Source organism: Plecotus auritus (genome assembly GCF_963455305.1).
Source record: "Plecotus auritus genome assembly, chromosome: 13".
Classification (NCBI taxonomy): domain Eukaryota; kingdom Metazoa; phylum Chordata; class Mammalia; order Chiroptera; family Vespertilionidae; genus Plecotus; species Plecotus auritus.
Window position 1 is genome coordinate 28,667,044 of NC_137779.1, and position 27,409 is coordinate 28,694,452.

General features: G+C 48.8%; 1 protein-coding gene across 1 annotated transcript in view; it reads left to right on the plus strand.

The window, feature by feature from the left end:
* The first annotated feature begins 18,896 nt into the window (after window positions 1–18,896).
* Window positions 18,897–27,409, plus strand: part of SLC5A1 (solute carrier family 5 member 1) — a 43,031-nt gene continuing 34,518 nt past the window's right edge. Inside the window, exons 1-2 of the mRNA XM_080650048.1 lie at window positions 18,897–19,236; window positions 24,917–24,988. Coding sequence (XP_080506174.1) covers window positions 19,102–19,236; window positions 24,917–24,988 — 207 coding nt within the window. The 5' untranslated portion in view covers window positions 18,897–19,101. The remainder of the gene's footprint in view (window positions 19,237–24,916; window positions 24,989–27,409) is intronic.

Genomic DNA, 27,409 nt, shown 5'->3' on the forward strand with positions numbered 1-27,409 from the left:
AACAGGCCGGATCCAGCCCGCGGGCCGTAGTTTGCCCACGGCTGGTAGAATCTAATCCCGGGGGCTTGGAGAGAGAACACAGCAGCATCTTTCAGCATCAACTGAAGATGCGCCCTCACTCATGCAATCAGGAGCTTCCCTAGTTTGCTGTGGGCCCTGATGGACACGTACATATGTACAGTGATTTCATAGACATCTACATAGTACCGAAAAAACACGCTTCTTGCCACTCAGGTACCCGGGACTATATCCATCCATATGCTCTCTCTTATTCACCCCCAGAACCTTACCCAGTGATTGCAACATCAGGACATCTTCCTTGGACTGATGGATGAATAGTGAATGAAAAATGTTTATGTCCTCCCACATACTCGTCCACATGTGTATACATTTAAAAATAAAGTTTTCATTGATTTTTAGAGAGAGAGGGAGGGAGAGGGGTAGAGAGATAGAAACATTGATGAGAGAGAAACATCATCAACTGGCTGCCTCCTGCACCCCCCCCTACTGGGGACTGAGATTGCAAACCAGGCATATGCCCTGATCGGGAATCGAACCGGTGACCTCTTGGTTCCTGCGTTGACGCTCAACCGCTGAACCACACTGGCCGGGACACATGTGAATACATTTTGAGGAAGGTCCCTGTAAAACCCATGGATGTTCACAGTATGCCTATAAAACACACACACACACACTCAAACGAAACAGGATAGCACCAATGCACCTATACATACACACCTGCACCTGCTAGTCATATGTATATGAATATCTATAATAATAAAAGCGTAATATGCTAATTAGACCAGACAGCTGAACGACCTTCCTACGAAGCTGGGGCTGTGAAGGCCGAGCCCCTTGCATGAATTTCATGCATTGGGCCCATAGTGTGTATAGATTTACAGATTCCCCAATAACCTTGCTAAACGGCAAAGGTGATGGCTGTGAGGAGGAAATATGGTTCCACGGACTCAGAGCAGGCCAAGGTGATACTTCAGCAGAGAAGCCCCTCTCCCCGTGGTGAGCTGGGATGCTTGCACACACTGCAAAGCTTTCACCCCTCTGCTCTCCATGATAAGCAAGGTGGTGCACAGGGGCAGGAGGGCAGGGGCTGAGGGGAGCACACCAGAGCAAGTAGGATCAACTTCAGCATCTCTTGGCCCCTTAAATCTCTTGGAGAAAACGTATTGACCTGGGAACTGTTCTAGGCTCCATTCCCTTAGAACAGTGGTCGGCAAACTCATTAGTCAACAGAGCCAAATATCAACAGTACAACGATTTAAATTTCTTTTGAGAGCCAAATTTTTTAAACTTCTTCTAATCCCACTTCTTCAAAATAGACTCACCCAGGCCGTGGTATTTTGTGGAAGAGCCACACTCAAGGGGCCAAAGAGCCGCATGTGGCTCGTGAGCCGCAGTTTGCCGACCACGGCCTTAGAACAGAGGTGGGGAACGTCCGGCCCGTGGGCCGTATAAGACCCGCAAAATCATTTGGTCTGGCCCTGGCAAGGCATTAGGGGTGAGTTAATGAAATGTTTGACCAAATATAGCAGGCTAACTTTTAAGTGGATAATTCTGTGTGGCCCGTGAATGATGTTATAAATTTCCAATGGGCCGTTGGCAGAAAAAGGTCCCCCCTCCCCCACCTTAGAGAATGATGATAAAAAGAGGGGAGAAAAACAACGGTAGAGTCTAAAGGGGAGAAGCCCCAAGCAGGGTAGAGCCAGTGTGAGGTATTTATAAAGTGTGCATGTGTGTGTGTGTGTGTGTGTTCACATGTTGTAGGCGTGGCCCCAGGCTGCAGCTTCTTAAAAAGGGGGCAAGGCTGTGATTTCACTGCATGCTGAACACCCCAAAGCCCAGGATCTGGAGGCTAGAACTCTGGTGCTTGCTTCGGGTTCTACCACCGCTGGCCCGCCACGTGGTCTGAAGGAGATGGCTCACCTCCCTGTTAAGTGCCTCACGCTCCAGCTAAGTGGTCTGCCTGCCTCACAGTGAGGATCAGGGAGCAAAGAGAACTCAGCAGGAGCTTTGAAGAGTGAAGAACTTCTCCTAGTGGCCAGGGCTCATTTCTCGGCCTGGCGCAAGGCGTGTTAAGGATCCCAGCATCCTGCACAATGAATCTGTGCACAGAATGAGCGGGTGAACACAGCACAGTCTCAGCTCCCCAGAGGAGTAGCCAAGTAGGAAGTCCCCGGGGCGGCGGGGGAGGGGGGGCCACTACAACCCCGCTAAGCACCTCACCGTGGGATATAGTAATAGTATAGCGGGGTGGTCAGAGGGCTGTGGGTCACAGGGCCTCGGGGAGTCAGACAAGGTTTCATGGAGGAAGTGAGGATTGGTAAAATTTAGTCGGGGCGGGGGTGGTGGGCGGAGGAGTTGGGGAGATGGAGGGTTAGGGGTGGAGGGTCAGGGATGGCAGCTAGACCAGGGAGGCAGGAGAGAAACAATGCCTCCCAGAGTTACAAATGGTAAAGATTAAAAGGGGAAATAGGAGGAACAAGGTTAATTTTTGAGTCCTTTCTGGAACTGGCCCAGGCCAATGGTTAATCGTCTGACCCTTTAGGAATTACTTGGACCCTGTCCCAGGCATACGCACACACACAACTGGAGGATGTGGGGCGGCCCAGGGCAGAGCTGAGGGGGGCTTGGAAGTCACCCTGTCCAAGCCAGACCCTTTTCCCGAGGCGAAACTGAGCCAGGAGGGGAGACTGGGTTAGCCAGGGAGTTAGTGGCAGAGCTGGAATTTGAATTCAGGGCTCCCCAGTCTAGTGCCTTTTCTGGATCTTAAAAATGGACTGGGGGCTGGTGTTGCTCAGGGGTTGAGGGCCAACCTATGAACCAGGAGGTCACGGTTCTATTCCCAGGCAGGCTCCATCCCTAGTGTGGGGCTGGGGTTGGGACTTAGGTTCAGTAATGCTGCAAGTTTGGATCCTGCCTTTGTATGCATTTGTTGATTGTTTCTGGGTACAGAGCTTAAGAGGGATCGAGGGATAGAAACATCAATGAGAAACATTAATTGGCTGCCTCCTGCACACCCTCAACTGGGGATCGAGATGAAACCCGGACATGTGTCCTGACCAGGATTTGAACTAGTGATCTTATGGTTCACGGGTCCACATTCAACCACTGAACCACACTGGCCAGGCTAGAACAGAATGTTTATAACCAGTCATCACAATTCTCTTTAATATCTAGAACCTTTGGATAGTATAAGAGACGTCAATCAAAACATAATCTTCCCCTTTGACCAATCAATTTTTAATTATCTTCTTACTCACTAACATTGGTTGATAAGTAAGAGAAAATGACTTCTGAATTATTTCATTGATAACAAAGTCTTCTAAGGAAACAGTGTTTTAGTGTTTTATTTTTTAAAAAAATATTTTTATTGATTTCAGAGAAAGAGATAGATAGAACATCAATGATGAGAGAGAGTCATTGATTGGCTGCCTCCTGCCTATTGGGGATTGAGCCTGCAACCCAGGCATGTGCCCTGACTGGGAATCGAACCGTGACCTTCTGGTTCATAGGTCGCCGCTCAATCACTGAGCCACACCAGCTGGGCAGGAAACCATGTTTTGTATACACACAGATATACATTCACACACACTGCTTAGCTACCAACACGCAGACACGTGTCTCCCTGGGCACCTCTATCCTGGCCCGCGTGCTCCTGGAAACTTGCCACACATGCAAGAGATCTTATCTACCCAATTGTGCACACGTAGCAAAAACGAAGCCAAACCACAATAAAATCACCCCCCCCCACACCCTTAGAAGACTCTTAAGTTTGGAAGGACAGAAACTAAGTGGAAAAAATAATAAGTAATAAGACTATTAATTTCTATTCATTGAATGCTGGTGATTAAGTTAAGCACTTTACATATACTGTCTCATCTAATCATCTCAGCAATTCTATCAAGTAGATTTTAGCATCCCCTTGTTTCCCATAGGGAGACTGAGGCTGTGGTGAGATCCAGAAGCCCCAGGGGTTTGCATGCACATCCAAGTTTGAAAGCCTTGTGGTGTACCTCGCCCGGGGTCACACAAGTAGTAAACCACAGAAGCAAACTTGGTTGTTGTTGTTTTTAAATCTTTATTGTTGAAAATATTATATAGGTCCTCCTTTCCTCCCCACCCCCGCATTAACCTCTTCCAGCCCACTCCCCGCTCCCCAGACCCCCCCCAACCTATTATCTGTGTCCACAGGTGATGTGTATATGCAGACACGTTCCTTGGTTGATCACTTCCCACCCACCCTCCCCCTGCCTTCCCTCTGAGGTTCAACAGTCTGTTCATGCTTCTGTGTCTCTGGGTCTATTTTTGTTCATCAGTTTATTTGGTTCATTAGATTTCACATGTGAGTGAGATCCTGTGGTCCTTGTCTTTCTCTGACTACCTGGCACTCTTCTTCAGGGTCCAGACTACGTCAATAAGAGAGAGTGCTTCAAGGCATGTCTTTCAGGGTCCAGACTACGTCAATATGAGAGAGTGCTGAGCAGAATGCAGTAGGGAGTGGTCGGGACTGAGGAAAACTGGAGAGGTCATGTCCCACTGAAGCCATTCAGGTGCTGTGAAAACATGGTGCTGACCAAGAAAGTTGTCTGTGGTTGAATTTGTCCCTGGCACCAGGAATTGGCAACGTCTGTCCTACAAAGCCCCATTCCCTGGAAGGAGGCTCTCCTGGCACCTCATATTTCTCTTTTCACAACACATCGTTTTCTAGTACTCATTTATTACAGGCTTTCTCACTAGGCTGTAAATCTGTTTGGGCAGGTACTTAACTGTTTTATCTTCAAACTCTATTCCTAACCTTATCACAGAACTGGTACACAGTAGGTGCTTGGTAAATATCTATAAAATCAGCCAACGAGTGGATGGTTAAGTGATTGTTGAGTGACTTTCTCTAAGGGTCCCTCAATGATGCTGTTTGATTTCATTTTATTCTATTCTCCGAAAAAATTACAGCACCAGCCTCACAGCTAATGATTTAAATTCTTTAGATCCCAGTTTACCCAACTTGTTTGGCTCAGTGTTATGAGCTGGTCGAGCCCCTAACATTCTTCAAACAATGTCCTTCAGGTCTTTCAGGGGTGTTTAGGTTGGGAAGGGCAACTAACAGCTCTGGTGTCATCCGCTCTTTGGTTCATGCAGGGAAGTCAACAGAAACCCTTGTACCATCCCACACATATATTCTTAGATCTTTTCAAGACCCTTCAAGTCCATGGTCTTCCTTTTTGTAAAATAGGGCTAGAAGGCATCATTGTCCTCATTTTATAATGAGAAAAACTGACATCAGAGAAGTTAGAGTTACATAGAGATCTTTTTTAAAAAAAATATATTTTATTGATATTTTACAGAGAGGAAGGGAGAGGGATAGAGAGCTAGAAACATCGATGAGAGAAACATCGATCAGCTGCCTCCTGCACACCCCCCACTGGGGATGTGCCCGCAACCAAGGTACATGCCCTTGACCAGAATCGAACCCGGGACCCTTCAGTCCGCAGGCTGACGCTCTATCCACTGAGCCAAACCGGTTTTGGCACCACATAGAGATCTTCATCAACAGAACCTTCACTGGGATATGTGTATCGTTAGTCCTCCCTCCCATACCAGAGACACACGTTAATCATTAATGGCCTTCTTTCCACTGAACTCCAACTCTGCCTCAGAATCCTACTTAGCACAATGTTCTATTAGTTACCAACAATTACTAGACAGTTGACACTTGAGATGAAGACTATTGGCCTATAGCTGAGGATCCTTGCTTCTGCTATCAGGGATTTGTTTACTTTTCAAGAAGGTCTGAGGCTCATAGATAATCAATACCAGATTGCTCCACCACTAGGAACCTCAAGGGTATTATACTCCTCCTCCTGTCTCCCCCCATTTCATTTACCTTTCAGGCTTTCTGATTTTGGCTGTCCTGATCTTGCCTGAAGTATGTTGGGAAGGATGGAGGCCTCCAGTACTTCAAGGGAGTTACAGAACGGGGGCCCCCTGACTCCTGATCATGTCTGTTCTTAGCTTCTGCTGACCCTCACCCCCATCCAGAGACTTCAGACCCAGACAAGGCACAGGCAACTGAATGGTCTTTGGGGGGGGGGGGGGGGGGGGGAACTATCTCAGTGCAGCGTTGGGTCTCACCACAAGGTGGCGCTGTCGCTTCCTTTGCTTCAAGTTTCTATCTTGATGGAAAACATCTGAAATGTGCACACACTATCACTCAACAAATAAAACTGTGACTATCGTGTGGCTTCACAATTTAAATTGATGATTTATTAGACTGTCCTGTTTCAATTTCTATCAGATTTCAGACAGTTACAACTAATTTTGTGTCTCTGCTGTGCCTTTGAAATAATGGCAGTGTGCTACACAAGGAGGATAGGGGCTCTAAATTCTAACCCCAACCTTACACACATGGACTTTCCAGAACTTCCTGCCATCCCCTAAGTTCCTTCCTGTAAGTTCCCTGAAAAAGCATATCCCTGCTGACAGTTTGATTTCAGCCAGTGGAACTGGTTTCAGATCTCTCACCATGGAGTTGTATAAGAGAATAGCCTGGCCAGCGTGGCTCAGTGGTTGAGCGTCGACCTGTGAACCAAGAAGTCATGGTTCCACTCCCAGTCAGGTTGTGGGCTTGATCCCCAGTGGGGGATGTGCAGGAGGCAGCTGATCCATGATTCTCTCTCATCAATGACGTTTCTATCTCTTTTTCATGATGCAAATGATTGAGATGGATTTTTTTTTCATCAAATACGAAGACTTAAAAATAAACCAAGCAGCTAGTTGAACACTGAATTGAACTACAGTTAACAATACTGTATTATTATATACTTGGAAAGTTGCTAAGAGAGTAGATCTTTAATATTCTCACCACCCACAGAAAACGTGGCTTACATTGTGAGTGACGGAAGCATTTAACCTTATTGTGGGAATCATTTTGCAATATACACATGTATCAAACCATCACACTGTACATCTTAAACTTACATATTGTTTATTATATCTCAATTATACCTCAACAAAGCAGGAAAACATACTGAATTGACAAAGTTGTCTAGTTTTATATCATTCAGCATTTTTTTCCCTTCAAAATGATTGTTTTAAAGCAGGGGTCCTCAAACTTTTTAAACAGGGGGCCAGTTCACTGTCCCTCAGACTGTTGGAGGGCCGGACTATAGTTTAAAAAAAAAAACTATGAACAAATTCCTATGCGCACTGCGGGCCTGGGACGAGTTGGCTGCTAAGCAGGACAGTCAGCGGCACCCGGCGGGCCGGATCAATGTCCTCGGCGGGCCGCATGTGGCCCGCGGGCCGTAGTTTGAGGACCCCTGTTTTAAAGTGTCATTGATTTGTTTCTCACCAGATTAACCAAACTGACATTTGCCCAAGTTGCTTATTTTTGCTCTGGATTCTGCCATGGTCCCTGACCCACCCAGGTGTTCTGTAGATAGACTCTGAAGCCAGCTAGCTCCCCGGAGTCTGTGCGCTCCCCACCCCAGCTGTGAAGAGGAAAGTTTCCCAGGGAGAGGGTGTGACAAGGCACCCGAAGTGATTAGTGTTTCTTGCTTCAGACACAGGTGTGACCCAAAGAGGGTGGCACCAGCCTCTTAGACCAAAGTCTTCTTGAATGGAGCGGGCGAAAGCATGCGCCTCCTGACTCAGCTGGAGGAGGGGCGGAGTCCCAGCCCAAGGCCCGGTGTTCCTTCCCAAATCTCACCCCACGGAATGGGGTTGGCCTCATGCATCACCTGAGGACAGTGAGCTCAGGGCAGGGGTGGGACTTCCCCAACGTCACAGACATCCCACGGCTGCCCTCCACCCCGGGCTGCCTCTTGTGTGGCAAATACTTACGAAGCACCAGCTGTGTGCAGGATGCTGTGGTGCTCCAACTTGTCTCTGTGCTCCTTGTCTCGTGATGTGCTTTCTTTTTTTCCCCCCTTTTTTGGGTTAATCCTCACCTGAAGATATTTTTCCATTGATTTTTAGGGAGAGTGGAAGGGAGAGGGAGAGACAGAGAAACATCGATGTGAGAGAGTCACATCGATTGGTTGTCTCCTGCACGCACCCTGACCAGGGCCGGGGGAACCTGCAACCGAGGTACGTGCCCTTGACCAGAATTGAATCCGGGACCCTTCAGTCCACAGGCCAACTCTCTATCCCCGGAGCCAAACCGGCTAGGGCTCTCATGATGTGCTTTCTGTCCAGCTTGTCCAATTTGCTCCCTTCTCCTGGATCATTATCACTGGTCTTTCCAGACTCTACTCACATCACTCTTCTGGGGAGCTTTCCCCAAGTTCCTGTTTCCCAGGACACAGGTCCGTCAGTGTCTTTTCTGGAAACTCTAGAGCACTGTGTGGGTGTCTTTGGTCATAGCCCTCATCACCCTGTATGCCAGGGGTCCTCAAACTTTTTAAACAGGGGGCCAGTTCACTGTCCCTCAGACCGTTGGAGGGCCGGACTATAGTTAAAAAACAAAACTATGAACAAATTCCTATGTGCACTGCGGGCCCGGGACGCGTCGGCTGCTAAGCAGGACAGGCAGCGGCACCCGGCGGGCCGGATCAATGTCCTCGGCAGGCCGCATGTGGCCTGCTGGCCGTAGTTTGAGGACGCCTGCGAGGTCCACTGTTTCCTTGCTGTCTGCTTCCTTGCTAGTCTCTGAGTCTTCAGAGCTACAGGCCCAGTTTTCTGGATCTCTGTATACCCAGCATGCTTCACAATTCCAGGCACACAGCAGGAGCTATGTTTATTTTTAATATAAGTAGTGTTACCTCTATTAATTGAACACTTGCTATGTGCCAGGCATGGTGCTACGTATGTACCCGATGTAAGCTCATCGATCGTTACAATAACGTTGTGAACTAGCTATTACCATCCCCATTTTGCAGAGGAAAAAACTGAGGCTCGGAATGGTTCAAGTACATTGCTCAAGGTCATACCACCGGTGAGTGACAGAGCTTGGAGTCAGGTCTCTTAGACTCCAAAATTCTGTTCAGTAAATTAGTAATGAAAAAGAGAATCAGTGCGTAAAAGGCGCCATGCTTGGCCTGTGAGAAACCTTCAGACGAATCAGTATGTATTCTGCTTTTAAAAAGGTTTGTATCCTGCTAGGAGAAAACACAGGTACGTGAATACCTGAGGTCTAAGGTGAACCCACCTCCCATAGGGTTGAGAGGAGGAAGCAATTACTTCCATTGAAAGTAGAACCCTATTCAGGCTGGCTCAGTGGATGTAGTGTTGGCCCGCAGACTGAAGGGTCCAGGGCTCGATTCCGGTCAAGGGCACGTACCTTGGTTGCAGGCTCGATCCCTGGGCCCTGGTTGGGGCATGTGTGGGAGGCAACCAATCGATATTTCTCTCTCTCTGTCTCTCCCTCTCCCTTCCACTCTGTCTAAAAATCAATGGAGCCAAAACCAGTTTGGCTCGGTGGATAGAGCGTCGGCCTGCGGACTGAATGGTCCCGGGTTCGATTCCGGTCAAGGGCATGTACCTTGGTTGCGGGCACATCCCCAGTAGGGGGTGTGCAGGAGGCAGCTGATCGATGTTTCTCTCTCATCGATGTTTCTAACTCTCTATCCCTCTCCCTTCCTCTCTCTAAGAAAATCAATAAAATATATTTAAAAAAAAATCAATGGAAAAATATCCTCGGGTGAGGATTAACAAAAACAAAACAAAACAAAACAAAACAAAAATAAAATCAATAAATTAAAAAAAAAAAAGGAAAGGGAATATTGAAGAGGCTTCACGGGGAGAGAGGAAGACTCCTTGGGCTCTAGACACTGGCTGAGGGTGAAATGGGGGCAAGTACCAAGGAGGCAGTGTTGGGGCAGAAGGCCTGGGCTCTGGTCCCAGCTGGGCCACACAGCCTCCTTGGGCCTCAGTGGCCCATTTGAGAAAGGTGGAGGAGGAGTCACATAATCTCGAGTGGCCTTTCCAGGGCTCACATTCAAGCCATGTGACTTCCAGGTCTTTGCGAGAAGCTGAGAGAGCTGGGACCGAGGTGGGCAGATTTGAAAATGCAGCCTAGGTGGCTTCCTGGAGGTGGCGAGCTGGCTTTCCCAAGATGTCAGCCCTGGGCTCCTGGGTGGGGCTGGCTGAGGAGCTGTGATGGCTTTGTTACAGGGGTGTGATCAGGGAGCTGTGATAACAGCCTTTGATACTCTGCTCCCTTAAGCATTTTTTTTTTTTTTTTTGCAGTGGGGCATGTTGGCATGACCTAGGTTACCGCCTAAATCATGTACCTTCGGAAAGGGGAGTGTGCTGTTTATTGGCCTCTGAAAGTACCAGACTTACTATGCGATAAGGCTCAGGTACGGGCCTTGCTAAAGGTCGTGGAGAAAGGGCCGAGCCAGCGGAGCACCCTGGAATCTCCTTTCCATCCCTCCACCCACAGGCTGTCAAGACTTGGGCCCCCGTCAGAACCTGAGTGTGGCACAGCTGGAAATGTGGGAAGAGGGGTCATAGCATGATGCTGGGATCCCTGAAAGGATGAAGGAGGCCGATGGGCCGAGAGAGCAGGGAGGTGCAGGAGGAGGTGTGCTGCTAGATCTCATGGTTTCGCAGAGAAGCAGCAGGTCACGGAGGAGAAAGGATTTGTCGGGGTGACACTGTGAGGCGGGGGGGGGAGCAGGACCTGGAAGCCTGTGTTTTGAGTTCCCTCCCAGCGTATTTTTTTCTCCCAGACACTCTCTCTGGGCAAATCCCCCCCACCCCTGCTTTTCTTTCCAACTTTATTTGGGTATAATTGACAAATGAAATTGTATATACTTAAAGTGTACAATGCGATGATTTGGTATATGTATAATTTGTGGACACATACTTTTTAAAAAATTTAATGTATTTTTATTGATTTCAGAGAGGAAGGGAGAGGGAGAGAGAGAAACATCAATGATGAGAGAGAATCATTGATCAGCTGCCTCCTGCATGCCCCCTACTGGGGATGGAGTCTGCAACTGGAACAGGTGCCTCCACTGGGAATCGAACTATGACCTCCTGATTCATAGGTCAACACTCAACCATTGAGCCACACCAGCCGGACAGAAGATCATTCTCTGGCTGAGTTTCTGCCTTATTGCTTCGTCTTAACGTTTTTGGTGACTCAGCAGGGACAAGGTCTATTTGAAAGTGTGCAGGAGAAGAAAGCCAGTTTCTTTCCGGGAAGCCAGTTTTGTGGTTCATTTCTCTTCACATTGGCAAACATTGGGTTCATCATCAAGTCCGTTTCCTTCACTGTCCTTTAAGCCCTACAGATAATAGAGCCAAACAGGAGCCTGAAGACATGGATTTCATCCCTAACTCTCCCTTTAGCAACCTGGGTGACCTTGACCAAGGTCCGTCCATTCTCTGGGTCTCAGTGTCTCACTGGTAAACTGTAAGGCCTTTTCCCATTAGACTGTGTTCTCCCACATCATTGCACCTTCCTCCTACAGCACTTAGAGAGGTGCCAGGCGTCTATAGGACACGCAGGTGATATTTGCTGAGTCACTGAATACATCATGGAGTCAAGTTTGGAGATCTCCTGCTTGGCTGGCTATTCAATGATCATAGTGTAGTATTTATTTTCTTTCTTCCTCTCCATCCCTTCCTCCTACTATCTGTGAATAATACATTCTCATGGTTCATAAAGTACACACGCATATATAGAGAAAGCTCTCCAGTCTTCCAAATTTTCTCCCTGAAGGCAATCAGTTTTGCCGGTTTCTTGTATACCCAGGAGATATATTTTTTCCCAAGAGATATTTTTTAATGCGCTTGTAGGCAAATATGTACCTACACCAAGTGGCCAGATTATGATGATCTCTGAACGCATAATAATCTGGCCATTCAGTGTACATCCTATATAATAAAAGGCTAATATGCAAATTGTCCCCTCGACCAGGAGTTCAACCAGCAGGCAGGCTGGCCAACCGCCCATGTCCCCTCCCCCTGGCCAGGCTGGCTGGACCCCACCCATGCATGAATTCATGCACCAGGCCTCATATATATATATATATATATATATATATATATATATATATAAAAATATATATATATATACACACATATATATATATACACATATATATATACACATATACATATATATGTACATATATATATATGTATGTGTGTGTGTACATATATACACACACACATACATACATACACACTGAGTGGCCAGATTATTATGCGTTCAGAGATCATAATAATCTGGCCACTCAATGTATATTCTTCCCCCACCTCCTGATATTTTACATTAATTTTAGCATACTATATGTCATTTTGCACACTTTACTCCTTTAACCTAACAAAATACCTTTGAGACCAATCCATATCAATATGCCAGAGCTTTCATTTTTTTTATGGCTGCACGTATTGTTCCTCTAGGTGGATAAACTGTGATGTGTTTAACCCGTCCTTTACGGATGGGCATTTAGGCTGCCCCTAATCTTTTCCCATTATACATACTGTGGCAATAAATACCTTTGAACAAAGGTCATTTTTGTCCTTACGTCAGCCTATCTGGAGCACAAATTCTAAAATTGTTGGGTCAAAGGGTGTGTATGTGTTTAACTTTTTAGTAGACTTTATTTTTTCTTAGAGCAGTTTTAGGTTCACAGCAAAATTGAGCTGAAAGTACAGAGAGTTCCCACACATCCCCCACCATCATCGGGGCTCACTCTTGACATTGCACATTCTATGAGTTTTGATAACGTATAATGACATGTACCCACTATTCGAGTATCATATAGAATAATCTAATTGCTCTAAAATTTCTTTTTAAAAAAATATATTTTATTGATGTTTTACAGAGAGGAAGGGAGAGGGATAGAGAGTTAGAAACATCGATCAGCTGCCTCCTGCACTTCCCCTACTGGGGATGTGCCCGCAACCAAGGTACATGCCCTTGACCGGGATCGAACCCGGGACCCTTCAGTCCGCAGGCCGACGCTCTATCCACTGAGCCAAGCCGGTCAGGGCTAATTGCTCTAAAATTTCACATTCTCTGCGCTCACCTATTCATTCCCCTTTTCTCTCTAACCCCTGGCAACCACTGATCCATAATTTTGCCTTTTCCCAGATGTCATGTTGTTGGAATTATAGGAGTACATAACCTTTTCAGATTGGCGTCTTTTAAAAAACTAATTAATTAATTATTAACATATGTTTTTATTGTTGATAGGTTTACAGATATCTCCTATTCCCCCCTGTTACTCTCCTGCTCCCATGCCTTATCCTCCTCCCCGCCCCCCAGGTCTTCACTACCCTATTGCCGTGTCCATGGGCTATGCACATAAGTATATAAGCTCTTTGGTTTATTTCTTCTCGTCCCCTCAGCCCCACATCTAGGTATGTCAGTCTGTTCCATGCCTCCCTGCTTCCGGTTCTGTTTTGTTGGTCAGTTCATTTTGTTCATTAGATGCCACACATAAGCGAGATCTTTCTCACATTGGCTTCTTTCACTTATTAATATATAGTTAACATTCTTCCATGTCTTTTTTGAGGCTTGATAGCTTATTTCTCCTTATCACTGTATAATAATATTCCATTGTCTGGATGTACCACATTTTATTTAATCATTCGTCTACTGAGGGACGTCTTGGTTGCTTCCAAGCTTTTTGCAGATATGAATAAAGCTGCTATAAACATCTGTGTCTGGTTTTTGTACAAACATGTTTTTAACTCCTTTGGGTAAATACTAAGGAGCACAGTTGCTGAATCATATAGAAGTATGCTTAGTTTTGTAAGAAACTGCCAAACTGTACGATTAAAAAATATTTTTTATTGATTTCAGAGAGGAAGGGAGAGAGAGAGAGAGAGAGAGAGAGAGAGAGAGAGAGAGAGAGACACACACACACACCATTGATGAGAGAGAATCATTGAGCGACTGGGGATTGAGCTCGCAACCCGGGCATATGCCCTGACCGGGAATCGAACCATGACCTTCTGGTTCATAGGTCCACACTCAACCACTGAGCCATGCCGGCTGGGCATGGCTGTGCCATTTTGCATTCCCACTGGCAATAAATGAGAGTTCCTGTTGTTCCACATCTTTGCCAGCATTTGGTGTTGTCAGTGTTTTGGGTTTTGGCCATTCTAATAGGTGTGTAATGATATCTCATTTTAATTTGCAATTCCCTAATGATACAAGATGCTGAGCATTTTTTCATATGCTTATTTGCATGTCAGAAGATATCTGTATATCTTCTTGGATGAGGTGTCTGTTCAGATCTTTTGCCCATTTTAAAATTAGGTGTTCATTTTCTTATTGTTGAATCTTAAGAGTTCTTTGTATTTATTTTTATTTTTTTTATATTTTATTGATCTTTTTACAGAGAGGAAGGGAGAGAGATAGAGAGCTAGAAACATCAATGAGAGAGAAACATCGATCAGCTGCCTCCTGCACACTCCCCATTGGGGATGTGCTCGCAACCAAAGTACATGCCCTTGACCAGAATTGAACCTGGGACCCTTCGGTCCGCAGGCCGACGCTCTATCCACTGAGCCAAACCGGTTAGGGCGTTCTTTGTATATTTTAGTTAACAGTCCTCTATAGATGTGTCCTTGCAATTTCCCCGCAGTCTGTGGCTTGTCTTCTCATTCTCTTGAAATAATTTTGATAGATGTTCTCAAATTAGTCTGTTAGAGGTGGTGCTGATTTATGCTCCCAGCACGGTGGTGTGAGAGTACATATTTCTCTTACAACATAATATATTATCCATGTTTTTGGTGACCTTTTCCAGTCTGGGAGGTATAAAATAGTCTATCACTGTGGTATTAATTTGCATTTTTCTTTGAGAGGGAGCTGGGGGTATCTGTTAATGAGTTTATGTGCCATCTGTGTTTCCGTTTACACGAACTGTTTATTTTTTCAATTGGGGTTGGTTCCGGACAGTGAGTCTATGGCTGAGGAAATCCCGTGTTCACTATCCTCACCATCTCGGCTTCTGTGCTTCTCGCTTACTCATGCTTTTTGGCATCTGGAACCATTCACCGCCGGCAGCCTCTATGGCTCAAGGCCCTGAAATCCCAGGGACTCTGTTTCTGCTGTTTTGACAGATGTTTTGTTTCATATTTGACACTGGATGTGGTTTCCCCAACATGATCACTCTCTTCCAGGGTTTCTGCTCCAGGAAGCCTCAACCTCTTTAGTCAGCGGCAGCTTAAGGTGTCATACATCATTCTTCTACCGACGCCTGCCACCTGTGATCATGAAATAACACCGCGTTACTCATCCTTGTAAGTATTCTGGAGTTGCCTTTGATTCAGTACTACTGTCATTGTGAAGACTGAAGTTGTTCCGCTTGTCCGACACACAGTATATGTTTTCTTTTTTGTACCTGTCTCCTGCTCTGTGAGGGCAGGGCGCCCGCTGGGAGGACCACATCTCGAGGTCTTAGGTAAGGTGATGATGATAAAGATAAAAGTTAACATGTTATTGAGCACCGCATGTGTGCTTGGCAGTGCACCGACATGTTTTCTGTATGTTCTTTCATTTATCTTAGATATTATTATTATTTAAAAAAAATCTCTGTGATGTCTGGTATGTCCTGCAGAGGGGACGTGGACAGGAAACAGATCTAATTCTCCATTCAGAGCTCTTTCATTTATCCATCCATCTATCATCCATCTGTCCATCCAGCCAGCCAATTTTTGACTACTTGTATTTCAAAAAGGCCTAGAAACACACACCCATCTTCATAGCAGCATGATTTACAATGGCTCAAAGGTGGAAGCAATCCAAGCGTCCATCAGTGAATGCATGGGTAAACAAAATGTAGCATGTACATACAACGGAATTACTCAGCTCTAAAAAGGAAGGGAGTTCTGACACATGCTACAACATGGATGAACCTTGAGGACATTATGTGGCGTGAACCAAGCCAGTCACAAAAGGACCAAGACTGGACGATTCCACTTGCATGAGGTGCCTAGAGTAGCCGAAGTGACAGGGCCTGTGGCAGCAGACAGTGTTGGTAATGCTGCTGACTTTTGCCTGCACCTGAGAGAATAGAATTACTGACTCACTGCAATGCCTTTCGCCTCCAGGCGGCTGAATGTCAAGCCAGGGGTGAGGTGGGAAGAGGAACAGAGGGAGGCTGGTTGGAGAGTAGGCTTGGAATCAGGGCCAAGCCTTTACTTACCCTTCCTTTGCCCCATTCTCTCCCTGCTCTCCGCACCAGGGCTTAAAATATAGACTTCGGTATTAGATCGACGTGGGGTTGAGCACCAGCCTGGCCTTCTACTGCCTTGGCAAGTTACTTAACCCCTATGAGTCTCAGGGCTCTCATCCATAAAATGGGAATAACAATACGGTCATCGTGAAGATTAAAGTTGGTCCACTTGTCCAACACACAGTATATGCTTTCTTTTTTGGATCTGTGAGAGCAGGGCTCTGGCTCAGGGCTCCACATCTGGAGGTCCAGGTAGACGATGATGCTAAAGATAAAAGTTAACATGTTATTGAGCACTGCATATGTGCTCAGCAGTGCACCGACATGTTTTCCGTATGTTCTCTCATTTATGTTAGATATCATTATTATTATTTTTTAAAAAATATATTTTTATTGATTTTTCACAGAGAGGAAGGGAGAGGGATAGAGAGTTAGAAACATCGATGAGAGAGAAACATCGATGAGCTGCCTCCTGCACACCCCCCACTGGGGATGTGCCCGCGACCAAGGTACATGCCCTTGACCAGAATCGAACCTGAGACCCTTCAGTCCACAGGCCGACGCTCTATCCACTGAGCCAAACCAGTCAGAGCATTATTATTATTTTTAAATATTTTTTTATTTATTTCAGAAAGGAAGGGAGAGAGAGATAGAAACATCAATGATGAGGAATGAATCATGGATCAGCTGCCTCCTGCATGCCCCCTACTGGGGATCGAGCCCACAACCCGGGCATGTGCCCTGACTGAGAATTGAACCGTGACCTCCTGGTTCCTAGGTCGATGCTCGACCACTGAGCCACACAGGCTGGGCCATAGTTTTATTTTTCACCTTAGCTGGTCCCTCCCCATACATTGTGGACAGTCTCGCTCCACCCATACGTGCCCTTTCCTGGTACATCACTCACTCTCACCGGACCTGACTCACTCCTTCTCTTTCAGGGCCTGCCCAAACCAGCGCTTTCCCAGGCCTTCCTCCACCCTCACTCATCCCCAAGTCAAAACCCTTGCTAGGAAGGAGCATTAGGACTCCTCTTTCAAAACACATATCATAATGCTAGTCTTATAGGTGTTGGTCTCTGACGATGGTCTGGAAGCTTTGTGAGGGCAAGAACCCGGTGAGTCTTGTTTACAGCCACAGCCTCAGAAGCAGCTCTTTTGTTGCAAGAGTGAATGAATGAATGAATGAATGATTGCACTTTCTGGTCTCCCCGGGCTACCAACCCTTTCCTTCTCCGGCCACCCATGTTCTGCAATCCTAGAAAGATCAACGGATGGTCCTGGTCCCTCCTTTGAGGTCCGTTAACACTTCCTGTTCTCACTCCTGCTCCCATTTTGGATTTGTTCCTTTCCACAGCCTTCCCTCTTGGAACTTGGCAGGGGCCCACTGCCTGCAGCAGGGATGGCGGGGGCAAGGCTGGATTTTTCCTGTGGATGGGCTTACTTCCGGATCAGACCAGACCAGCAGTTAGTTCCCTGAGGGCAGGGACTCTGCTTGGCACAGAGTCGGGTACAAAAGCTTTGCTGAGTGCGGGAACAAATGGACACCATGAAAGGTGAGTTACTCCAAGCTCCGCAAGCAGCCATGGTGGAGGTGCTTGGGAGGAGCTTGGGGAAGAGCCCCCGGCTGCCAGGTTCCCTGGAAAGAGAGTTCCTGCCCCTTGTGGTCAGGCCTCAGAGTTTACAGTCCTGGGGTGGGGGGTGGGGGGAAACGGGGAAGTCCGCAGCCTCCGTAGGAAGACGGAGCACTGATGCGGGAGGAGGGGGTTGGGCCGCAGAGGCAGCGCTGTGCGAAGGGACAGGCTGCTGGCGGTGGGGCCCTGGGTGGTTGTCAGGCCAGGGAGAGCCTGAGGCAGAACAGCATCCGGGCAGGGTTTGCGTGGTCCTTCACCTTCCTGTACCCCATCACCCCAGCAAGGCTCCCCCCACCCCAGCACCAGCCCCCCCTAGAGCATCCCCCAAACATCCTCTGAACCCGGCCTGCCCTGGCCTGGGCCGCGCGGCCACATTTATCACGGGCTCACCGTGTGTCTCCAGATGCACTGAGTCCCCAGGAAGGGTCAGGGCCGGGTGAACTCCTTGGAGAGGATTCTCTAGTTTTTCCCTCCCGCCTTCCTGCCTGCGAAGGACACCGAGTCCTTATTGGGCAAAGTGCGGGGCAAGGAAATAGCTCCTGGTGGGATTCCCTCGCCTTGTCTCCCTTTCTTCCTCCTCACAGAGGCGGGAACAGGGCCGCCCAGGGCTGCAGGCTGCGGAAGGGGAGTCAGAAATGGCGGGGGGTGGGGGGGGGGTTGGGTGGGTGGCCATCCAGCCGCCAAGAGAATACAGTTGTGCGGAACTTTTACCAGCAGCGGGTTCAACAACTTCCCATCCTCCCCCGAAGGTTCCACACGGAGGCCAAGAACGCAGCTGACTCCTGGGCACAGTCAGTCCCGCACCCATTGGCCACGTGGAGCAGCAGCCAGGCCCACAGAGGACGTGGACCCGGTCCCAGGGCAGGTGCCAGGTGACCCGCAGCCCCTCGGCTCTTGGCCCCAGGCAGCCGGCTTCCTCCATGGAGCCGCTCCCGCTCAGCTGGGGAGGGGCCGGCCCCAGGGCTGTCCAGGCGGCCCGGCCCCGTGCCCGCTGCGGGAGGGAGCACAGCGGGCCTTTGTGCCAGGCGGGCACCACCCCCTGGCCGGCCCCTCCCCGCTGGCAGGTAAGCCCTTACCTGCCGGCCCGCAGCCGACCCGCCAGCACTTCAGCGTGCTCCTCGCTCCCAGCTCCGTGCCCAGGACCGCTCCCCGACGGCGCGGCGCAGCACAGCGCAGGGGTCCCGGACGCACCACCTCCCGGCTGCCCCGACCTCGCGGGCGCCCTCCTCCGGGGCTGATCATTAACCCGGAGGCCTTATAAGGAGCCAGTGGCCTCGCAGAGAGGGACACCTGGGCGCCACCGCAGCCATGGACAGCACCACCTGGAGCCCCACGACAGCCGTCACCAAGGCGCCCCTCGCATCCCACGAGCGCATCCGCAATGCAGCCGACATCTCTGTCATCGTCATCTACTTCGTGGTGGTGATGGCTGTGGGGCTGTGGGTAGGTGGGGGCCCTGGGACACTGATGGGGAGCGAGGGCCAGCGGGAGGGAGGAGGCGGGGGCACTCGGAGGAGCAAGTGCCAGAGGGGAGGGAGGATGGCCTTACGGGGCGTGTGAGCCAGCGGAGTGGAAATGACTTGGAGGCGCTTCAGAGGAGGTCAGGGGGCACAGGGTGAGGTGAGGAGGGCGATCGAAGATGAGCAGAGGGAGAGGGGTGCTGGCCAGCACGGATGGTGGGCGCCTGGGGCCCGTGCGCATAGAAGGAGGGTGGGAGATGGGGGTCAGTGGTGTGAGGGGCAGGAGAGGGCCAGCCTGTAGCTGCAGGGAGGGTCCCCAGGCTTGGGAGGAGGTGACTGCTGTCCTGCCTCTTAGCCATCCAGTTCCGATGGGAAAGAAACTGTAGATGGGGAAGGACACAGCCGCTGCTGGCTGCAGGGGCGGGGGGGAGGGCAGGGAGGGCAGCCCAGGGAAGGGGCTGCCTGGTGTCCCCCTCCTGGGATAGGCTGACCTGAAGGCCTGGTGCCCTGGGATCCCAGGGGCTGGAGTGAGTGAGAGTTGGGAAAGCTGGTGAGGAGGAGGAAGAGGAGGAGGAGGAGGAGGAGGAGGAGGAGGAGGAGGAGGAGGAGGAGGAAGAGGAGGAGGAGGAGGAGGCGGATGACAGAGGGCAGCCGGCACCTGCAACGGGAAGAGGGAAATGCGGGTGGCTCCCCTTGGGGACTCTGGGACACACCAAACCAGAGGAACTTGTTCTGAGCAGCTTGGAACATGGAAATTTCACGTGTGACGGAGTCTGGCACACCCAGCCAGCAGACGAGGAGGTGTTTTTAAATGTGCAGAAATCCCAGCCACCCGCAAAGGTGTTCATGGTGGGTGGCCGGCCAGGGGGAGAGGAGGGTGGACATTACCCCTGCCATGGCCACAAGGTCTTGTGGGTTTTGTTTTTTTTTTTATAAAAGGAAGATTTCTTTTTAAAAGTAATCGTAGAAAGCAGAGGTGACTAAAAGCCTCCCCAGGTGTCACAAGGGGTTGGGGTGGCTGACTGTTCCTCGAAACTCTCAGCTTCTCTGAGGTGTCCAACCAGGAGCCGGGATTCTCAAGTTTAGTCACGGCTTTGACATGGTTTCGGACACGTGACCTTGGGTAGCCTGCCTCAGCCCCAGTTTACGTCCGTGTAAAACGGACACAGTCTTACCTACCCGCCTGCCGCCCCCAGGTTGTTGTGAAGATTGGCAGAGATGAACCTGAAAGCTCATTCCGGATGCTAGACATCTTTAAAAATAGTTATTATTGGCCCTGGAGGGTCTATGACCCAGGCCCTGGATTACTTTTGCTCTCTTAAGTAAAATGGACACAAGTCACAAGTGGTTAGCTGGGTAGGACAACTCGACCAAAAAAAAAAAAAAAAAAAGGCAGGAGACAGGGAGGGCAGGCATGTGAGTCCCCGTCACAGAAGAGGCAATCGAAGCCTCACGTGGTTGTGGTGGGTCTGAGGTTGCAATGCAGGGAACTGTTCCTGGAACTCAGGCCCCTTTCCCAAGGCACCAGGTCCTTTACACCGGGCCTGCCTTCCTCCCCCTGCCCCTCCTGGAGCCAGGAGGAGAGCCTGTCATTGATTGGCTAGCTGTGTCGCGCTGCCTGTTTCCCAGGCAACCCCAGACGATCTCCGATCTCAGTCCCCCTAAGCAATCTCATTTAGCCCCGCCAGCCCCGGTGATTATGCTGTTTGCACTTTTCACAAATCTGCCATTCGGGATCACTTGTCCTGCTAAAGGCTGTTTAACGAGCCCGCCAGTATTTGTCCACGTTTCCTCTTTCCCCGTTAGCCAGCGCCTCTGGACCAGCCGTGGGCAAACTACGGCCCGCAGGCCGGATCCGGCCCGTTCGGCTGTTCTATCCGGCCCGAGGAGCTGAAAGAGCAGAGGGTTCTCTTGCTCTCCCCTCAGCTCCTTTACTTTGAATTTATATTAGTTCACACAAACACTCCATCCATGCTTTTGTTCTGGCCCTCCGGTCCAGTTTAAGAACCGATTGTGGCCCTCGAGTCAAAAAGTTTGCCCACCCCTGCTCTGGACCCTGATCACTGAGCGTGCTGGCTTCCTTCCCGTTTACATCCCTCTTTTTTTCTCTTGGAGCATCAAGAGTGGCTTGGTTCAGGGGCAGGCGTCCTGACTCCTGTACGATCTCTGGGCTGCAGAGACAGAGCGAGCCAGCCCCTCTGTGCTTCCTCACCGTAGAAAAGACACAATAACTGTCCCTCTGTCACCGTCCCCACCTCTCCCAACATTATTTTGATCTGTTTTGTCCTCTTTCAACGTGCCTCGCCCAGTCATATTGGGGCGTGAGCTTATTCTTCAAGTGTCCAGTTGACCCTTGAACAACACGTGTGTGAACTCTGTGGGTCTGATTCTACGTGAATTTTTTTTCAATAAATATTTGGTCGACCCTCTGTGTCCTGGGGTTTCACATCCGTGAATTCAACCAACTGCAGATAGAACACTATATTCTTTTTTCCCCCATTTAAAATTTTTTTTAAATTGTTGATAGTATTACAGATATCTCCCATTTCCCCCCTTCTCCCCCTTCCTCCCAGCCTCTACCTCCCCCTCCCAAGTCTTCATTACCCTATTGCCTGTGTCCATGGGATATACATATAAGCATATCAGTTCTTTGGTGTATCTCTCCTTGTCCTCCCAACCCCACATGGAGGTATGTCTGTTCCCTGCTTTGGGTTTTATTTTGTTGGCCGATTCATTTTGTTCATTAGATTCCACAAATAAGTGAGATTATGTGATATTTGTCTTTCTCAGCTTGGCTTTAGAAAACTATTTTCAATCCTGGGTTGGGAATTCGCAAATATGGAGGACTGACTGTATGCATCGTTCTACACCATTTTGTATAAGGGTCTTGGGCACGTGTGGATTTGGTATCCACGGGGGTCCTGGGATCCATCTGTGGATACTGAGGGGCCACTGTGGTTAAGTGTTTGAGGAGTCAAACGTTATATATGGATTTTCAATTTTGTGGGGGTCAGCACCTCTAACCCCCATGTTGCTCACGAATCAACTATATATTTCCATTTTTTTCACTACCTCTCAGTTTGTTTCTTGGGGGGTTTTGTATCCTTTTAGGCTGAATCTCTTAACCTATTCTTTTTTTAAAAAAATATATTTTATTGATTTTTTACAGAGAGGAAGGGAGAGGGAGAGAGAGTTAGAAACATCAGTTAGAGAGAAACATCAATCAGCTGCCTCTTGCACACCTCCTACTGGGGATGTGCCCACAACCAAGGTACATGCCCTTGATCGGAATTGAACCTGGGACCCTTGAGTCCGTAGGCCGACGCTCTATCCACTGAGCCAAACCGGTTAGGGCTCTTAACCTATTCTTTCTGGAAGATTTCATTAAGTTGTCCTCAAACCCTTTAAGCCAAGGGTGGTTCCCTATGGCCCATGGGCCACATCTGGCTCACAGCCTGCTTTCTGTGGCTCACAAGTTAAGAATGGTCTTCACACTTTTAAACAGTTATAAAATACAAAACTCAACAAGAAGGATGTATGATGGAGATCCCATGTTTCCCACAAAACCCACTTACTATCTGACCCTTTTATGAGCAGAAAACATGTGCTGACCCCTGGCTCGTGGGATCGTTTGCCCGAACGGCATCATCGGATGCCTGAGTAGCAATGGGCCCTGGGGGAGCCCGGCATTTTCATTGTACAGATGAGGGTCAGAGAGGGTGGCCAGGAGTCGCTACGATGCACGAGTATCAGAGCTGGACTAGAACTCAGGGCTTAAGATTCCCGAGGCAATGCTCTCTGCATGGCCTCACCTTTCCCCCTTCCTAAGGTACGATTTTTTTTTTCCTCTGGGACTATCCTCTCCAGGGTCCTCAGCACCACGTGCATTGCTGCGGCAGTGCCCTGGACATGCCGAATTCCTTCTGTCCTCACATATTTTCCTAAAGCGAGGGCCTACGTTTGTCTTCATGCTACGCTTGAGTCTCCCCTCTAAACGGCTTGACAAAGTCATCTTGACAAGCTGTCAACACCTCACGAGAATACTCGCAGCAAAAACTCTCCCCGGTGGCACCAGTTCCACCTCCGGCTTCTCCGGCAGCAAGGACGTTCTTCCTTGTTCTGAGCTCCGACCCCATGCCCCGGGGCGTCTCCCGTTGGGTCTGGCTGTGCCTGGTGCGGGCCCCACGGAGGGAGTCTGTCCCACTTCACGTATCAGAAGACCACAGGCCACACCCGAGTCTCTCTTCTCCAGGCCCAGCATCCCCGGTTTTTTAAGCTTTGAAGGTCTGAAGCGCCTTCCTTTTGCTCAGTGATATTTTTATTCCATTGAGAAAAAAGCTCGTGGGTCAGCAGTTGTGCTGCTTTGGCTCCCGCGGCTTGCCGTAGTGAGATCTTTCGCTTCTAGTGGCGGACTACACAGGCCAATGGAACGCCGTGGGTTACAGAGCGGGGCCTGGAGCCTTAGAGCTTCCTGCTGAGCATCCTGTGCTCACGGAGACGGTGTCTTCCTCTTTGTAGGGAGTGACCAGCGGGGAGAAAGGAGGCAGGGGACATGAGCTGCTATGCATGCCCCAGGAAGCGCCTAGCAGATGCTGCTGCTGACTGCAGAACATCCGTGTGTGTGTGTGTGTGTGTGTGTGTGTGTGTGTGTGTTGGAGAAAGGGGAGGAGTGGAACCTGAGGGAACTGAGAATCCCATTCATTTAACTTTTTACTGACCATGCACCATGCACAAGGCATTATGTTAAGCACTGTGGAGGGTTAAGCACTATGGAGGGTTAAACACTATAGAGGGTCATCATTTGTAAAATGATGACCACAATCTAGCTAATGAACACATCCATCCCCTCATGTGGTTACAGTATTTTTATGTGGCGAGAGCACTTAGGATGTACTTGCTTAGCAAATTTACCGATGCCATACAGTATTATGAACTACACTCACCATGCTGGACCTGAGCTCTCAGAACTTAATCATCTTATAACTGAGACTCTGTGCCTTTGACCCAAATCTCTCCATTTCCCCCCACACCCTAGTCTTTTATGTAATATTAAGTACAAACTGTGCATTTTTATAACTTCTTTGCTTCCCTCCCTCCCTCCCTTCCTTCCTCCTTCTCTCCTTCCTCTTCCTCCCCCTTTCCCCTTCCCCATCCCCTTCCCTTTCTTCTTCCTCTCCCCCTCCTCCTCCTCCTCCTCCTTTCTCTCTCTCTCTCTCTCCCTCCCTCCCTCTCTCTCTCTCTCTCTCCCCCTCCCAGTGTTATTGAGGTATAATTCACATACCGAATGGTGCTTTTAAGACCTGACACTTCATCACGCACCTTCAGTATGTTTGTAAAAAGGCCATAAACATGTCCATGTGCCCTTACCTAACAGAAACAAACAGACCCAGGTGGAGTGAATTGCTCGAAGCCACACCATAAGCTCACTGCAGACAGAGTTAGCACCAGGGCAAGCTGAGCCTCGGTGTCCTTGTCTGTCAAATGTAGGTCCCTCCCTCCTCTGTCTGAGTATACTGGAGCCCCAGGGGGCAAGGAATGTGGAAGTATTTCAGAAAGTGAGGTGGGTAGAAGAAAGCACGAGCTTATGGGGAGGTGTGTCCTTTTGGCTGGCAAGGTCACTCTGTTCTAGTTTTCTATTAAACTTTTGACCTTTTCCTCCTCAGGCTATGTTTTCTACCAACCGTGGGACCGTTGGAGGCTTCTTCCTGGCAGGACGAAGTATGGTGTGGTGGCCGGTAAGTTTTCCCTGAAATACTGTTTGCTTAACTGCGATATTCCCTGGAGGAGGCCGTGTTCTCCTTGGGGTGGAGTGGCGGTCATTCCTCCTTCCCGCCTTAGACCCCTAAAAATGGGTCTCTGGCTCACCAGGTTTTCTGGGCGCCCTCAGTCTCTTGCGGTGAGGGAACAGCCTTAAACAATGATGGTTGGAGATAGAGGAAGAGAATGCACAAGCAGGCGGTGAAGAGAAGCAAAAAGAGCACTCGGACCGAGGAGCTTTGGGGCAAGTCCGAGCTTCCACTTCTGTACCTATAAAACAAGGGTGGCAATATTTACCTCCCAGGAGTGTGTGAGACGTGGACACCTCTTAGGAGCTGAAACTTGCTAAATGGCAGCTCCTTTTTGCTACTATAAGTCCCAGGGAAGAAAGACGTTATCTGTCCTACCGAGGGAGCCTAATGCAGTGATGGATACAGGGGAGACGCTTGGAACATGTTCGTTAAATGGATGGAAGAGGGTTTTGTATCCTTAAGAGGCACTTTCTCTGACACTTATATGTGGGCAGAACTATTCCAATCAAAGCGCATGCGCATGGGCTGAAGAGAAGCGATGAGGTCCCGTCCGAGCTGTCAGCCCAGGGCTTTCGCTGATTTATCCGTTCAGTCCAATGATCATTTCGATCCAGAGTTCTCACCATAGTGACTGGTTGACCAAATTGGCTAAATTGTGCCATTCCTTGGGCTTGGGATACAAGGCAGGAGTGGCTGGTGAGAGGTGGGGTCGTGAAACATATAGACAATGAGAAGAGGGGGACAACTATGACTTGATTGGAGGAAGAGAAACCAGAAAGTAAAGAAAGTCAAGTCATTGTCATGCATAGCACAGAGAATAGTTACCAGGCCATCACGCCACATTTGGCCTTTGATTGTTGTTTTGAGGTGGATTTTAATCACTGTTTCTTGGAATTCCCCTGAGTCATTTTTGCTTTATCCTTAAGGAATTAGCCCCACCCACGGCAGGCAGGGTTCAGTGGTTGGTGTGGGGTTTCCAGGAATGCTGGGCAGAGGCTGATCTCTGTGGGGGGTCCCTCACGGTGGTCTCTCCTGACACCACGTGTGGGTAGAGGCGTACGTATTCTGATGCCTCCTTTCTCCGTCAGGGTATTTGTCTTCTCATGCTTTGGACTTTGGTGATTTGCTAAACGCTGGTGTTGAGTAGGCAGCTCGGATCACAAAGTTCAAGACAAGGCTGGGATAGTCCCTCTAGAACTGCTCTGTCCCATATGGTAGCCACGAATCACTCTGGCTACTTATTTATTTATTTATTATTATTATTTTATTTATTTAAAAACATTTTTATTGATTTCAGAGAGTGGAAGGGAAAGGGAGGGAGAGCTGGAAACATCAATGATGAGAGAGAATCATTGATCGGCTGCCTCCTGCACACCCCCTACTGGGGATGGAGCCTGCAACCCTGGCATGTGCCCCCACCCAGAATCGAACTGTGACCTTTTGGTTCATAGGTCGACACTCAACCACTGAGCCATGCCGGCCTGGATGGCCATTTAAATGAAAATTACAATGAGATAAAATTAAACATTTTTTTCCCTAAATCACACTAGCCATATTTCAAGTGCTTAATAGGTGTGTGTGGATAGAGGCTGATTTCTGTGGTGGGTCCCTCATGGATGGTTTATCCTGACAACGGACAGTGCAGATCTAGAATATTTCCAGCGTGGTAGAAAGTTCTAGTGACTGAGGCGCTCTACAGATGTCAGAGCCAAGGCTGGCATGAAATCCTAGTGGGCCTGAGGGTTTGCTGAATTAGATGGCTAAATAGAACCCCGAAGTTTACTTTGATTATTTTGAAAACAGGTTACCCCCACCCCCATCGAATACTTCAGTGTCCTCCCTGCAGTAAACCTGCTAAGTGCTCATCCAGTCCCCCTTTTCTCCTCCTGATCCCTTCCCCCCATGATGACAGAATTATTGGGGATAAGATCTTAGCTTCCAATCTCTTGGGGGAAGCCAATGAGGGGGAAGCATGGGGCAGAACCTCCCTTAGGAGATGTGCATTTTGGGCTAGGCCTGGGACCACCTCACACCTGCACCGGCAATGATGACTCTCTTCCTGAGAGTGCCCAGATGTGGGTCTGGGCTGAGAGTTGTTTGGTAAGAGGAATTAGCCCCACCCAAGGCAGGCAGGGTTCAAGGGTTCTTGTGGGGTTTCCTGTGAATGGTGCTTTCCTTACTCATGTCTCAATATCGAGTGATTGTAACCAACAGAGAAACATTGCATCATTCTTCTTTTGTGCAGAAGTCACTGCTTCCTTGATGAGGCTGAAATTCAACTTTTCTTCTCCCAACGATGATTTGCATCTACGTAAGGGGTCATGAGGTGGCATTCATGGTTTCTAAACCTGCCCATGAATCGGAATC